Raw genomic sequence first — 15,826 nt, forward strand, 5'->3', positions numbered from 1 at the left:
TGCAAAGTGTAATATATTTAGGAACTACGTACCACCGAAGAATCAGACTAAACATTGGTTTTAATCACAAAATGAGAAACTGTCGATGAGCTCCTTCTCTCTGTCCTCTACCATCTTCCTGCTGGTTCAAACAAAAGCACCAGGGTGGAAATGGCTGCTCTAAAGAGACAATAGAGGTTGCTGTACAAGTCCTGGCTGAGAAAGATAGCTGCTGGCATGAGGAATATGTCAGGAACAATAAGTCTGAAAGAGTGACACTTCTGTAAGAGAAGTAACTGGCAGACAGGAAGTTAAAAGACGTCTGAAAGAGTCTGGGAGCTATCAAGTGATGAAAGAGGCTTGTTATACAGTGCAGAGGTCTTGGAGGAGAAGATTCATTCTCCAGACACGTCTGAGACAAATGATCTCCCTCCAGGCAGGCTGACTCTCTGCATGGTGAAAAAATAACTCTCTTGATCCTTGAGTCGACTGTCAACCCTTCTGAATTTAAACATTTACCTTAGCTTATCTTCTCTACTGGGACCAGGAAAAGACTTTAAAACGACCTGTTTAACTTACTCAAAGGAAAAGGTGTCTTATTAAGTGATAAATTGTAACGCAGACGAAGAAATAATAACCATCTTCCGCTTCCAAAACAAACGTGGTGTTATTTTTATCTGGACGCGCGCGCGGCCACGAAGGTTGCTACGAATGACACAGCGGGGAGCCTTCGTTCACTTAAGCTCGACAGAAGGAATCCTGAAACTATTTCACAGGTTTATCTTTGTCCTCAAGGCTAAATGGAAGGAAACAATGCGGGTCCAACAAGATGCGCGGTCAGTGTGCAGTTACAGCATGAAGTAAAATGGGGGGCGTGTCCGGTGGCGACCCCGGCGACAGCCGCGACTCTGGTTTTGGTTGGAAAGTGTGAACGTAACGGGAAAAACGTCTCAGAATGTAGGTCGAAATTGGTTTTCTTTTTAAAAACATAACTAATATTGAGGATAACGACAGGGAGGCAGTCTCGCGAGCCGGGCCGGCAGCCGTATTTATCTGCTGTGACACTTTGTGCCACTCGGCCTTTGTTCTCCGTCTCAGTGCGCCATTGACATTTGCACCGGCTTTGTGAAAGTCATGTGGTTCATCTCCCAGCTAAAGGAGGAGAAAAGACAACACGCTCTCATAGACGCCTTTAAGTCTGTTTTGTTTTTTTAAAGCATTATGCTCAGGAATCCTTTGGCTGACACCCAGGGGACTGTCACAAGGTGTGTTCTGATGTTATTTAAGAAAATTACACCCTGAAATGAGATTAAATCAATTTGCTGCATTATCCTTTGGCAAATGGAACCAACATTAAATACCGTAGTTTAATACACTTGGTATTTATTTGTAGGCTACTTACATGTCACATATTTTTAAATAGATACCTGCTGTGTGTTTTAATTGATGCCACTTAATTTTTACTGCTACAATTTAATTTAGAGAATCTTCTGATGCAAGGTGAACCTCCACTCAAGTCTCGACTCTTTCCAGCTACATCCATCTTCCGAACAAGTGTGACTTCCTGTTTGAAGAAAGGCATTCCCAGAATATGATGCTTGCTGATAATGGTGCCGTGTTAGCTTTCTTTGCACACTAAAATTGTGTTTCTGTCTTAGCTGACCAGATCCAATTCCTCTACATGTTTCCTCTGCCCTTTACATAAAAATGTTCATGATATTTTTTCTTCTCCCATGTGTAGAGGCTATTTATGCTATCCTCAAAGCAGTAGTACAGGGTTGAGTCCCTGACCTTGAGACCTTTGTTGTCTGTTTGCGCCCTTCTTCCCTCACAGTTCATTTCCTCTCCTGTTAAATAATAACCACTAGTGCCAGAAGATGTTAAAGAAATTGCTTCCTCTTCACAACCCTTCGATAAAAGTCAGGTTTATGGAGTTGGAGACTGAGAGTCCCTTCAACAGACTCTCCCACCTGGTTGTCTGCAGCTCCTCCAAAGCTTTAATAGATCTAATGGCGGCTTCTCTGATTAATGCTCTCCCTACTTGTCCAATGCAGTAGGTTGTGCCATACGCTTTATTTAGGGGTATCAGAGTTAAGATAGACGAATAGAAATGCATACCAGACTTTTATGGAAAGGTTGTTGAAATCCTTCTAAGATGTGTGCATTAAAGCTGCGGTATGTAACTTTTATAAAAATGTTTTTGTTTTTTTTTTGTTTTTTTTTACATATTTCTTAAAACTTTCACTGTGTACTTATTTTACGAGACAGAAATTTTGTGGAAAAATCGAGCTCCTCTGACTCTTCCTGTGGTCCTTTCACAGATTGTCTCATACTATCAGGACTCAGTGACAGATCTAACAAATATCTAAAAGGAACGTAAATTTCCAAAAGTTTCCTACTGCGGCTGTAAATATGCCGGATTCAAACTATATTGTTTATTCACAAAACAACTCTTAATTGGCCCTAATTGTTCTGCCTCTGCATTGGTTGGACGTATGCAGATAGGCTGTATATAGAAGGGCTGAGGAGGCTCGAAAAGCTAGCTGTTGAAATTCGTGAAAGGGACAAACGACAGCTGAGAACAAGAGCCCTGGTGTGCTGAAGAGTGTGACACGAGGAGCAGACAGCCAATTAACGAGACACAGGAGGTTGCTGAACTCCCATCGTGTGAAATCCTCAGTGTCAAAGGGACTCGTTTGGTTATTTGGTGGGGTCTTAAGTTGGTCGGCTAAATAAACACCTGACTTAAAGATGTCTTCTGTTAACGTGACACTTCTTATCAGCATTGATTCTGCTCTGAGGTGAATGTATTTATTTCCAGCCTGGTACGGAGAGATTTGCGAGCAGGCAGCTGTCCCACCCAGCCTTTTATTGCAGACAGAGGAAGGCACACTGAAGTCCAGAGGGAGGCAAGGAAGGTCTCCGAGAAAGAATCCAAGCCAAAGTATTCACAAGGTTATCTTTGTCCTCCAGGACAGTTGAATCCTCTAACAATAGGGACTCTGACAGTGTGATGTTCAATCTTATTGTAGTGTGAGTGAAAGGTTCTTTTTCCACTTTGGAAAAACTATAAAAAAAATATCACCATGGCTTTTTCTTCACATTTTCCCCGTACAAAACAAATGTTTATTGAGTTAATTGCCAAAAGAATTTGTAACGGCAAAAAATATTTCGCACATTTTAGACAAAAAAAAAATCCTGAAAATTTGTTTTGTAAATCCCACTCAACCTTCAGTGTTGGGCAGGAATCTTTTCTGTGATTTCAGCATTTGTTTGTCTTCCATCCTTCAAGAAGGTCAGGACCAAAATAGATCCTGATTTAGAACCTTCTGATAGACTTTACGTGCGACAGCCAATAGAAACATGGCAGCTATGACTGTCCACACCTTTTATTTCCAAATGCAGATGTTCCCTGTTGTGCTCTTGCTCTGTCCTTGTAGGGGGGGGGGCTGCTTCAGCAAAGCACTGCCTACTGGATGTATAAAAAGAGAAGATCCAAAGCAACAGCAAGGACAGAAACAGCACACCTGCCGGTCAGTACGCCATCATCTCATCACTAATCATGCCAGTGACTCAAAATCTGATGTAACATTTCACCTTTTAAAGACTGATCCAGCAGAACAAGTCAGCTAAAGAGAAGAGGAGGATCAAACAGGTAAAGAGGGCTATAAGTTCCCCAATAGAAAATAAATGACTTTAGGGTAAGTTTCCTTTCTAGTATTTGGTGTAGCAGTCTATATTTCACATATAATAATAATAATAATAATAATAATAATAATAATAATAATAATAATAATAATAATAATAATAATAATAATAATAATGTAGTTTTATATTAGCCATAAACATGGAAAAGTCAATAAACACAGCACTACTAATATTAATAACCAACAATAACCAATAGCGCTGCTAATGAAACATTGGAGAATTGAAGATTTAGAGTAAAGAAAATGATCAAATAAACACTGAATACATGAAATGAAATAAATTAGCAAGTGTGACTTGTTGATGCAAAAAGACCAATATCCATGGGAAACAATGTTGATCACAGTAAGTAAATGATGAACCGATTAAGTAACCAATCAGCTGAATAATTGATAAATCAGTCAACCAAATAATTAGCATTTTAGGTGATGATTGTATTTGAAATTTGCATTTCGTGTCTTTGCAGCATATATTTACGAATTCTTTAGAACATTGTGATATATTCATACTCTGTTTTCACACAGCTCCTAAAATGACGGTAGAGCAAAGAAAATGCAATTTCTTCAGCCAGTCCTTCATGCATGCTGTAATTACTGCCATCTTTTACCACAACTTTATTATTCCCCTTTGAAATAGTAATATTTATTAATCTCAGTTATTGTCTTTTTTTTTTTTTTTTTTTTTACATATTTACATACTAATTTTGTTCTTTTTCTTTGCAGTTCTGTGTTCAGAACAGTTTTTTCCTGGTAAATAGTCTTCACACCTTTATGTCCTATCATTTAGAAGTTTAAAAAAAAAAAACCCAATAAAGATCATAGTTTAAACTCTTCAATTTTTTCAAGTTTTTTTTGTTGACAATTTTCAGCTGACTTAACAAATTTCTAGTTTAGTTTTATTTAGGTTTGAGACTTCTTTGGATTCTTTAGAGAGTAAAAGTAATCCACTGCCTAAATCTTTTGAAATCAAACCCCAACTTCACAGCTTTCAAGATGTCAGGCGACGCCTTAATGGCGGAGTTTGGGCCAGCAGCGTCCTTCCTGAGAAAATCCGACAAGGAGCGACTGGAGGCCCAAACGCGACCCTTTGACATGAAGAGGGCCTGTTTTGTGCCCGATCCCGAAGTGGAGTACGTTAAGGCTACGGTTACCAGCAGAGATGGGGACAAAGTCACCGTTGACACTGAAACTGGAAAGGTAAGTAGGACGCAAATGTACATTTATAACCTGGAGAAATGGTTGTGGTTTAAAAAAACAAAAAAACAAACTTTTAGTGGACCTTAAATGAATTTTAAAAGAGATGTTTGCTGTGGTGAATGTCTTACAGACTGTTACAGTTAAGGAGGTAGATGTCCACCCCCAGAACCCACCAAAGTTCGATAAAATTGAAGACATGGCCATGTTCACCTTCCTCCATGAGCCTGCTGTGTTGTTTAACCTCAAAGAGCGTTACGCAGCATGGATGATCTATGTGAGCAATCACTACAAAAATCAAGAAGCTGCTTCTTTTCAACTGTACGTTCCCAGTAAGTCATACGTTCGCTGTCCGTCTCTGGCGTCAGACCTACTCAGGACTCTTCTGCGTGACCGTCAACCCCTACAAGTGGCTGCCGGTGTACGATAAATCGGTGGTTAACGCCTACAGAGGAAAGAAGAGGAGTGAAGCTCCTCCTCACATCTACTCCATCTCTGACAACGCCTATCAGTACATGCTGTCGGGTGAGTTCCAGCTAGAAAAGAATATCAGAAACTATCCAGATATTAAAAGACAAGAGGCCTAACACAGATCTTGTTTGATATCGTAGACAGAGAAAACCAGTCAATCCTCATCACGTAAGTTATGTATGATGCTCACAGCTGCTTTGATTATATTTTTAAGCTGATTTCTTTCATCTTTACATCAGATTTATTATATAAACTACGTGTTTTCTCTGCCCAGTGGAGAGTCTGGTGCAGGAAAGACTGTAAACACCAAAAGGGTCATCCAGTACTTTGCCAGCATTGCGGCTGTCTCTGGAAAGAAAGATCCAAGTCAGGAGAAAAAGGTTAATATTATTCTTTCAATGTTTTATAGAATAATAAACTAAAATCTACGGCTACAGTGATTAAACCTTGAGCTTCCACACAGGGAACCCTGGAAGATCAAATCATCCAGGCCAATCCTGCTCTGGAGGCTTTTGGAAATGCCAAGACCATCCGAAATGACAACTCTTCCAGATTTGTATGAACATTTATCACATCCTATTTTTTGTTGTTGCATTTGGAGAGCCTACAGGATTAAACATCAAGTTGAAGAAATGACAGAGTATCGTAGGTTGTGTGTGTGTGCACGTGTTATTATTATTTTTTCTCTAATTCTTTTAACTGAACTACATTTTACAGGGTAAATTCATTCGAATTCACTTTGGGGTGAGTGGAAAATTGTCCTCAGCTGACATTGAGACATGTGAGTCTGCTTTGATAAAAGCTGTCCAACATTTTTACATCCTGTCTTCAACGATTTTCTAGTAAAACCACATCACTTTTGTGAAAATTAATGACTATCTTCAGTCTGTTTTTCAAGGCTTTACATTCATAGGAATACAAAGCTTTTGACTAAAGTTTAGCTTGATCTCTTGTGGACACCCTAAATGTAATCATTACATTTTTTTTTTTAGATCTGTTGGAAAAATCTCGTGTCACTTATCAGCTCAAAGCTGAGAGAGACTATCACATCTTCTATCAGATTCTGTCCCAAAGGAAGCCAGAGCTGTTGGGTGAGCACACAGCAAACAAAGAGTATACAAGTCTTATAAAACACCTCAATCTTTACAAATGTGCCTTTTCATTCCTTTAACAGACATGTTGTTGATCACCAACAACCCCTATGACTATGCGTACATCTCTCAAGGAGAAACAACCGTAGCCTCCATCAACGATGCAGAAGAGCTAATGGCTACTGATGTAAGTAAATGCAGTCTGTTGGCCGAAATCCCCCTGCACATAGTTTCCAAACTAAATCAAATTAATTTTTATCTGGTAAAAGGAAGCTTTTGATGTCCTGGGATTCACCCAAGAGGAAAAGAATGGCATCTACAAGTTGACTGGAGCTATTATGCATTATGGAAATATGAAGTTCAAGCAGAAGCAGAGGGAAGAACAGGCAGAGCCTGACGGCACAGAGGGTAGGCAATGAAACTGGCTGTAACTACAGAAATCTCTGATCCCATAGATTGTAATAATAGCAATAATCTGACACAATAACCAATTTTAGATGTGGACAAAGTGGCATATCTCATGGGCCTGAACTCTGCTGACCTCATCAAGGGTCTCTGTCACCCGAGAGTTAAAGTAGGCAACGAGTGGGTCACCAAGGGCCAAAGTGTGCAGCAGGTGACCAAAAAGCATCTATATTTTGTGTGTATCAGCAGAATTGATAAATATCAAGTTTAAATCAGTTTGTGTCTGTCCCATTTTTAGGTGTACTACTCTATCGGTGCTCTGGGAAAGTCGGTGTACGAGAAAATGTTCCTGTGGATGGTGGTGAGAATCAACCAGTCCCTTGATACCAAACAACCTCGGCAGTACTTCATCGGGGTGTTGGACATCGCTGGATTTGAGATCTTTGATGTGAGAGTTTGTGGTTTTTTGGGCATCCCATCAGTAGAAGAAAAGATCTCACTCTGCATTTGCTTATGGCTTCTAGTACAACACCTTCGAGCAACTGTGCATCAACTACACCAATGAGAAGTTGCAGCAGTTTTTCAACCACCACATGTTTGTGTTGGAGCAAGAGGAGTACAAGAAAGAGGGCATTGTGTGGGAGTTCATTGACTTTGGTATGGATTTGGCAGCCTGCATTGAACTCATAGAAAAGGTTAGTACATCATCTAGTCTAAGAGCAAATAAGGTGACATCTGAGGATTTAGTCTTTGAATCCTCAGATGGAAAAGGAAAATCCTCTTAATTCATGTTCATGCTGTTATTTCTTCCCTGTGCATAGACACTAAGGGATTTTAAACTTGCAGAGTGTTTGATGTTTAATCTTTCATGTATCTACCCTAACAGCCAATGGGCATCATGTCGATCCTTGAAGAGGAATGTATGTTCCCAAAAGCCAGTGACTCAACATTTAAGGCAAAACTATATGACAACCATCTGGGTAAAAGCCCCAACTTCCAAAAGCCCAGAATTGTTAAAGGGAAACCAGAAGCTCATTTCTCTTTGGTTCACTATGCTGGTACTGTTGATTACAACATCTCCAACTGGCTGGAAAAGAATAAAGATCCACTGAATGAGACTGTGGTTGGACTCTTTCAGAAGTCTAACCTGAAGTTACTATCTATGCTATTTGTTGGGTATGCTGGTGCTGATTCAGGTGAGGTTTCTGTCACCTTATTGATTATTACTTCCAATGAATTTAAGCAGTAATTTTAAACTTAAACATCTATCATTTTCATACAGCCCAGGATGCAGGAGGCAAAGGGGGGAAGGGAGGAAAAAAGAAAGGTTCTTCCTTCCAGACTGTGTCTGCTTTGCACAGGGTAGAGTACATGTCACGTTTTAGGCATTTCCAAAGCTGGATATACTGCCTCCAATATCTTATTTATGCTGTATTTTCATTAATAGGAAAATCTGAACAAACTAATGACCAACCTGAGGTCAACTCATCCTCATTTTGTTCGTTGCATCATCCCCAATGAGACCAAGACTCCTGGGGCTATGGAGAACCCTCTGGTCATGCACCAGCTGCGCTGTAACGGTGTGCTGGAAGGAATTAGAATCTGCAGAAAGGGATTCCCTAACAGGATTCAGTACGGCGATTTCAAGCAAAGGCAAGAAAAACCATAAATGATATATAAATGATGTTCCAAAGCATGGCACCTAATTTGTTGAAGAACCATTGTCACGTTTGATGTTTGGGTCAGAAGTTGTCATTTTTGGTACATTCTCTACAGCAATGTTGTGATGCTTCTCTTGGGTTGCCTGAAGTTGGTTTCTCACAGTGATATGACCATTGGAAATAAAGTCACGAAAGGGCACATCTAGACAGCTGCCACACCTTTGACAGCAATGCCTACATCAAATAATATCGTATCTGACTATTGTTTGAAAATCTAAACATGTCATATTTCATGCTACAAAATTACATGAATACTTTGCAAATGTTGTGGCAATAATCTGGTAAAATGTGTCTTATTGTCATGCTGCATTACACACACAGCTTTACTTACCTCAGCATACCGAATGCTTGAGGGGCACTTTTTAGGTAGGGAAAAGAAAAGAAAAATGTGGCACTACAGCAGAAGTAACCTAAAGCACATTTCAACAAACATGCAGTATATATAATTAGACCATGTCTTTAATAAGACAATTATGCCAACACCCCTGAGAACTTTAGACTTTCGCAGTTTACATTTTCATTTAGAAATTTTCATATTTACCTCCAAAAGTTGCACCATTTCAGATATCGCATCTTGAACCCGAGTGCCATCCCTGAAGGACAGTTCATTGACAATAAAAAAGCAGCAGAGAAACTTTTGGGGTCTTTGGACATCGATCATGAGCAGTACAAGCTGGGACACACAAAGGTTGGTTCTGTACAGTAAGAACCATTAAGAACAGATTGAGAAAAACATTTCCTGTCCATTGACAAAAAAAAAAAATCCATCACTGTCAGGTGTTCTTCAAAGCTGGGCTGCTGGGTGTGCTGGAAGAGATGAGAGACGACCGTCTAGCTCTCATCATTACAGGGATTCAGGCAAGATCCAGAGGACTGCTTGCCAGGATTGAGTTCCAGAAAATTGTTGAACGCAGGTTGGAGTTCACTGCTTATTTTCACCGCAAAAAACATAATTCTCACAAAGAAAACTCAAACATCCTGATATCCTCCACAGGGACTCCTTGCTGGTGATCCAGTGGAACATCCGTGCCTTCATGAGCGTGAAGAATTGGCCCTGGATGAAGATGTACTTCAAGATCAAGCCTTTGCTCAAATCAGCTGAGACCGAAAAGGAGATGGCAAACATGAAAGAGGAGTTTACCAAGCTCAAGGAGGCCTACGCCAAATCCGAAGCCCGCAAGAAAGAGCTTGAGGAAAAGATGGTCACCCTTCTCCAAGAGAAGAATGATTTACAGCTCCAATTTCAATCTGTGGGATGAATACCTTATTTTACTTTTTAACAGTTGCATAGAGCTACTGTAGAATATAATACAAGCTTAATTTCCTCTGTGTAGGAGCAAGACAATCTAGCAGATGCTGAGGAGCGCTGTGAAGGTTTGATCAAGAGCAAAATCCAACTGGAGGCCAAAGCGAAAGAGCTGACAGAGAGGCTGGAGGATGAGGAGGAAATGAATGCAGAGCTGACTGCCAAAAAAAGGAAGCTTGAGGACGAATGTTCAGAGCTCAAGAAAGACATTGACGATTTGGAGCTGACTTTGGCTAAAGTGGAAAAGGAAAAGCATGCCACTGAGAACAAGGTATGCTTCATGTTAACTGCCTGGTCTGTAATTCTTGGCTTTGGGAAGAATTCCCTTCTTCATGATAGTATGTTGTGTGCTTCCTATAAAGGTGAAAAACCTGACAGAAGAGATGGCAGCTTTGGATGAAATCATTGCCAAGTTGACCAAAGAAAAGAAAGCTCTTCAGGAGGCTCATCAGCAGACGCTGGATGACCTGCAAAGTGAGGAGGACAAAGTCAACTCTCTGACCAAGGCCAAAGTCAAGCTGGAACAGCAAGTCGATGACGTGAGTACTCGCATTAAAAGAAAAGTACCTCGGGTGGACTAGACGCACACAGGTGAGGTGATTGTTTGGAATGATGCTTCAGCTTGAAGGATCATTGGAGCAAGAGAAGAAAATAAGAATGGATCTGGAAAGAGCCAAGAGGAAGCTGGAAGGGGACTTGAAGTTGACCCAAGAAAATGTGATGGATCTTGAGAATGACAAACAGCAGCTGGAGGAGAAGCTTAAAAAGTAAAATTTACAAATCAGCAGATGTGATTTTTATGACCGCTGGTCTAAAAAAGAATGTTTCTGTTTCTGAATGCAGGAAAGACTTTGAAATCAGCCAGCAACTCGGTAAAATTGAGGACGAGCAGGCGATGGGTGCTCAACTTCAGAAAAAACTGAAGGAGTTGCAGGTAAGCGCATCTGCAGATATCTTATGCTTCATTTTCCCTTTATTAGCCGTGCCTCTAACAATGTCGGCGACTTCCATCAAGGCCCGAATTGAAGAGCTCGAGGAGGAGCTGGAGGCTGAAAGGGCTGCCCGGGCCAAAGTGGAGAAGCAAAGAGCCGACTTGGCCAGGGAGCTGGAGGAAATCAGCGAGAGGCTGGAGGAAGCCGGAGGAGCCACCTCAGCCCAGATTGAGCTGAACAAAAAGAGGGAGGCTGAGTTTCAGAAGATGCGCAGAGACCTCGAAGAGGCCACTCTGCAGCACGAAGCCACCACGGCTTCGCTGAGGAAGAAGAACGCAGACAGTGTGGCCGACTTGGGAGAGCAGATCGACAACCTGCAGAGGGTCAAGCAGAAGCTGGAGAAGGAGAAAAGCGAGCTCAAGCTGGAGCTGGACGATGTGATCTCCAACATGGAGCAAATCGCCAAAGTGAAAGTAGGATACTCCTGGAAAAATAAGATTGCTTACGTCCTTTGTAGATTCGTTTTTCACCCTCACAAACATTTATTTTATTAGTTTTTAATAAAATAAAGGTGCCCATGTGTGTGTAAAAGTTTCAGTGTTGGTGATTTAGAAAGCCTGCAACACAATATTGGATGTTTTTGCTACTTTGCACTTTTCTTTTACAGTAACATGAGTCAGAAGCTTAACAGTATATACTTTTTATATTGAGTATTTTTGCATCTTTAGTAAAAGCAGTCTTTAGTTTAGTGCCTGCTGACATTTTGAAGAAAACTCCCATATGCCTGTTTTCTAGCAGTTTTATGCTAAGCTAACAGTCATTACCATCATGTTTATATAATTTATAACTGGGTCATCTAATGTTACAACTTCATCAGGCAAAACCATAGTCCCCGCGAGATCATAGTCTCCTCAACAAGAAGTATTGTGATGTTTCAATAACTCAACATCTTGTAAGATGGGATCTTGTTACATCCTAGTATACACAGAAATTATTCAGTTGCAAGTTTTCTTCAAATATGATAAATTTGACACCTTGTTAATCTTTTCCTTTAGACCAACCTGGAGAAAATGTGCCGTACTCTGGAGGACCAGGTGTCTGAATACAGAACAAAATCAGAGGAGGCACAACGCTCCATTAGTGATTTCACCATGCAAAAAGCAAAGCTACAAACTGAAAATGGTAACAAATTACACTTGTGCTGAAATAAAATCGCTACAGGACAATCTGCGTTCTGAGCCTTTGTTTTACAGGGGAGCTTTTGCGGCAGATGGAGGAAAAGGACTCTTTGGTCTCGCAGCTGACCCGAGGGAAGCTGTCCTACACTCAGCAGGTTGAAGATCTCAAGAGACAGCTGGAGGAGGAGGTGAAGGTAAGCTACTGTTTCAAGAAGTTCTGCTTTAACTAAAAAAAATGTCTACCAGCCAGACAACTTGATTTTATTCCAATTTCTTAAAGGCCAAGAATGCACTTGCCCATGCAGTGCAGTCTGCTCGCCATGACTGCGATCTGTTGAGAGAGCAGTTTGAGGAGGAGCAGGAAGCCAAAGCCGAGTTCCAGCGCAGCCTGTCCAAGGCCAACTCCGAGGTGGCTCAGTGGAGAACTAAGTACGAAACCGATGCCATCCAAAGAACTGAGGAGCTGGAAGAAGCAAAGTAAGGATCTAAGAACAATGACCTTCTCTTTTGTTTTGCCTGCACTGTGATTGCTTTACTATGTTTTTGCCTTTTAGGAAGAAGCTAGCTCAACGCTTGCAGGAGGCTGAGGAAGCTGTTGAAGCTGCAAACGCTAAATGCTCCTCCCTGGAGAAAACCAAACACAGGCTTCAAGGGGAAATCGAGGATCTCATGGTGGATGTGGAAAGATCTAATGCGGTTGCTGCAGCTTTGGACAAGAAGCAAAGAAACTTTGACAAGGTGATGATACATTGCATATACGCAGAGTCCTTTTGGGGGAAACAAGAAGGCATGTTTAGAAAATTTGTTACGTGTAATTCTCGCAGGTCCTTGCTGAGTGGAAGCAGAAGTACGAGGAGTCTCAGACGGAGCTGGAAAGTTCTCAGAAAGAGGCGCGTTCCCTCAGCACTGAGCTGTTCAAGCTCAAGAACTCCTACGAAGAATCTCTGGATCATCTGGAGACCATGAAACGCGAAAACAAGAACCTTCAAGGTAAGTAGAACTCATTATTCAAGTTTCACAATACACACGATATGGTTGAAAACTAAATAATTCTGTCTAAAACAGAGGAAATTTCTGACCTGACTGAGCAACTTGGTGAGGGAGGAAAGAACATCCATGAGCTGGAGAAGATCCGCAAGCAGCTGGAGCAGGAGAAAGCCGAGATACAAACGGCTCTGGAAGAAGCAGAGGTGATTAAAACGTCTAATACATCATGCACTGACCTTTGTGACCTTTGATGCTTTGAGGGAAACCCAGCCGCTTTCTGTTTTTGCGCCAGGGTTCTCTTGAGCACGAGGAGGGTAAGATCCTCCGAACCCAGCTGGAGTTCAATCAGGTGAAGGCGGACATTGAGCGCAAGCTGGCCGAGAAGGACGAGGAGATGGAGCAGGCCAAGAGGAACCAGCAGAGGACGGTGGACACCCTGCAGGGCTCCCTGGAGGCGGAGACTCGCAGCAGGAACGAGGCTCTTAGGCTGAAGAAGAAGATGGAAGGAGATCTCAATGAGATGGAGATCCAGCTGAGCCAGGCCAACAGGCAGGCGGCAGAGGCTCAGAAGCAGCTCAAAGGAGTCCATGCCCACCTAAAGGTTAGAGACCTAACATCACAGACACTTCGATTTTCCATTCTGGGCTGTCAATGAAAGTTAAACTGAATCTACATATTCTTTGTCATCACAGGACTCACAGCTACAGCTGGACGATGCGCTCCGTTCCAATGACGATCTTAAGGAGAACATCGCGATTGTGGACAGACGCAACAACCTGCTGCAGGCGGAGCTCGACGAGCTGAGGTCTCTGGTGGAGCAAACTGAGAGAGGTCGCAAGCTGGCGGAGCAGGAACTGCTGGATGTCAGCGAGAGAGTTCAGCTGCTGCACTCTCAGGTACATCAGCCAACAAATGTCCAGTCTGCGCCCATGTTGGTACGAGGGACGCTTCACAATTTGGTTCCTCCTTTAGAGTGGATCAGTGTAGGAGGGATAATGAGAGCTTGAAAAACGTTTATAGGCAGTTGCACAGTGAACAAGTTTTCTATTGCTTGCTTGCATGTTCAGTGAACATGGAACCGCTTCCACTCCGGTGTTGACCAGAATCTAGCTCTGCACCCAAGCTGGCTTATCACACTGAAGCTACCTACCTACCTGCCTGTGTGGCTATGCAATGTTTTTTTTTTCTTTTTAGAAATGTTCAGTTTCAATCTGTTTTAATGACTTTTATGTTACCAATCAGTCAAGATGTGCTACAGGCGAGCTAACGTTCGGTCCTGATCTCCCAGAACACCAGCCTGCTGAACCAGAAGAAGAAGCTGGAGGGAGACGTCGCCCAGTTACAGAATGAGGTGGAGGAGGCCGTGCAGGAGTGCAGAAACGCCGAAGAGAAGGCCAAGAAGGCCATCACCGACGCAGCCATGATGGCGGAGGAGCTGAAGAAGGAGCAGGACACCTGCGCCCACTTGGAGCGCATGAAGAAAAACATGGAGCAAACCATCAAGGACCTGCAGCACCGCCTGGACGAAGCGGAGCAAATAGCGATGAAGGGTGGGAAGAAGCAGGTCCAGAAACTGGAGGCCAGGGTAAACCGTCCCCATCCGTCACAGTGCTGCTGGAAATTACAGCACCTTTTACATTTATAAACGTGACCTCTTTTTTTTCTCCCTCCCCCCTCTTCATTTCAAGGTCAGAGAGCTGGAAAATGAGATCGACATTGAACAAAGAAAAAGCAGTGACTCTATCAAAGGGGTCCGCAAGTATGAGAGACGCATCAAGGAGCTCACCTACCAGGTCAACCCCACCGCCACACTGCAAAAACTAGTTTCTGCCACAAATAGTACGCTTTAACTGAGACAAAACAAACTTAAAAGTGGCTTTTCAGAACGATGTGAGAGATTTTTTTCAAGTCAATAATTCCTTAATATCGATGAAAAAAAATCCTGATTCCATTGGTAAAATATTTGTTGTATTTAAAGTGTACTAAAATATTGGCACTAGAAATTAGACCAAAAATTCAAAGACTTTGTGTTCATGCTCAGTAAGAAATATAATCTGCTGATTGAACAGACGGAGGAGGACAAAAAGAACCTGGCCCGTCTGCAGGATCTGGTGGATAAACTTCAGATGAAAGTGAAATCTTACAAGCGGAGTGCAGAAGAGGCCGTAAGCTGGAACACTTCAGTTTGGTTGTCTTCTTTGTTAATAGCTCCGTCGTGTTAAAACCGCGCCGATCCGGATTATTTTTTTTCTTCCAGGAGGAACAGTCCAACGTAAACCTGAGCAAGCTGCGCAAGCTGCAGCACGAGCTGGAGGAGGCGGAGGAGAGGGCCGATATCGCAGAGTCTCAAGTCAACAAGCTGCGAGCGAAGAGCCGAGACCCCGGAGCGAAGGTGCGGAGACGAACGTGTCAAAAGTTTCAACATTTGCTGCTTTAAGTCATTTTGCAAAAGGTGACGTCTTCTGTCTGTTTTTTTTCCAGAAATCGCACGATGAAGAATGAAGCCGCTGCCGAGGCTCCTATGAGTGCCTGTAGTTTAGTCGTAGGCTTGTAGATGTTCTTTATCCTCCATGCAACATGAGCAGAATAAAGAATAAATGTGTTATGCATGCCACCTGCACCACCGGTCTCAGTGGTTTAATTTAAATCCATCAGCTGATTACGGCAACACTTAAAAATAAAATGTTCAAAAACCAGGATGTCTTTCCTACCAGTACAAAACTGCTGAATATTTTTTCCTTCTGGATGACCAAAAAAAAAAAAAAAAAAAAAAAAAGAAGCAGCCCTGGCTTTGATTCTGAGAATTGTGCTTCTCGCAGCATGCGGCTCTGATGTGCTGCTGACATGAGCAGCTGAGT

The 15,826-nt window shown here is 42.1% G+C and overlaps 1 protein-coding gene across 1 annotated transcript; it reads left to right on the forward strand.

Annotated features, from left to right (window-relative positions):
* Window positions 1–160: 160 nt before the first annotated feature.
* LOC122824044 (myosin-6-like) lies at window positions 161–15,642 on the forward strand. The gene is made up of 39 exons (XM_044104224.1): window positions 161–3,512; window positions 3,586–3,634; window positions 4,669–4,880; window positions 5,011–5,154; window positions 5,246–5,402; window positions 5,489–5,516; window positions 5,623–5,728; window positions 5,812–5,904; window positions 6,066–6,129; window positions 6,341–6,439; window positions 6,523–6,626; window positions 6,709–6,847; window positions 6,937–7,055; window positions 7,143–7,292; window positions 7,369–7,539; window positions 7,731–8,040; window positions 8,127–8,206; window positions 8,292–8,497; window positions 9,130–9,253; window positions 9,343–9,479; window positions 9,560–9,815; window positions 9,900–10,142; window positions 10,234–10,410; window positions 10,493–10,638; window positions 10,715–10,805; window positions 10,887–11,276; window positions 11,859–11,985; window positions 12,057–12,175; window positions 12,262–12,458; window positions 12,536–12,719; window positions 12,806–12,971; window positions 13,047–13,171; window positions 13,261–13,569; window positions 13,661–13,864; window positions 14,257–14,553; window positions 14,657–14,761; window positions 15,038–15,133; window positions 15,226–15,360; window positions 15,450–15,642. The coding sequence occupies exons 3-39, from the start codon at window positions 4,677–4,679 to the stop codon at window positions 15,468–15,470; spliced, it is 5,823 nt and encodes a 1,940-aa protein (XP_043960159.1). The 5' UTR covers window positions 161–3,512; window positions 3,586–3,634; window positions 4,669–4,676; the 3' UTR covers window positions 15,471–15,642.
* Window positions 15,643–15,826: the final 184 nt, after the last annotated feature.

Source organism: Gambusia affinis, linkage group LG21 (genome assembly GCF_019740435.1).
Source record: "Gambusia affinis linkage group LG21, SWU_Gaff_1.0, whole genome shotgun sequence".
Taxonomy (NCBI): Eukaryota; Metazoa; Chordata; class Actinopteri; order Cyprinodontiformes; family Poeciliidae; genus Gambusia; species Gambusia affinis.

Coding starts and splice junctions, on each gene's coding strand:
- LOC122824044 (XM_044104224.1), top strand. CDS start 4,677: ATGTCAGGCGACGCCTTAATGGCGGAGTTTGGGCCAGCAGCGTCCTTC. Junction 5,517..5,622: donor AACCAGTCAATCCTCATCAC/GTAAGTTATGTA, acceptor TTCTCTGCCCAG/TGGAGAGTCTGGTGCAGGAA. Junction 6,440..6,522: donor AAGGAAGCCAGAGCTGTTGG/GTGAGCACACAG, acceptor TTCCTTTAACAG/ACATGTTGTTGATCACCAAC.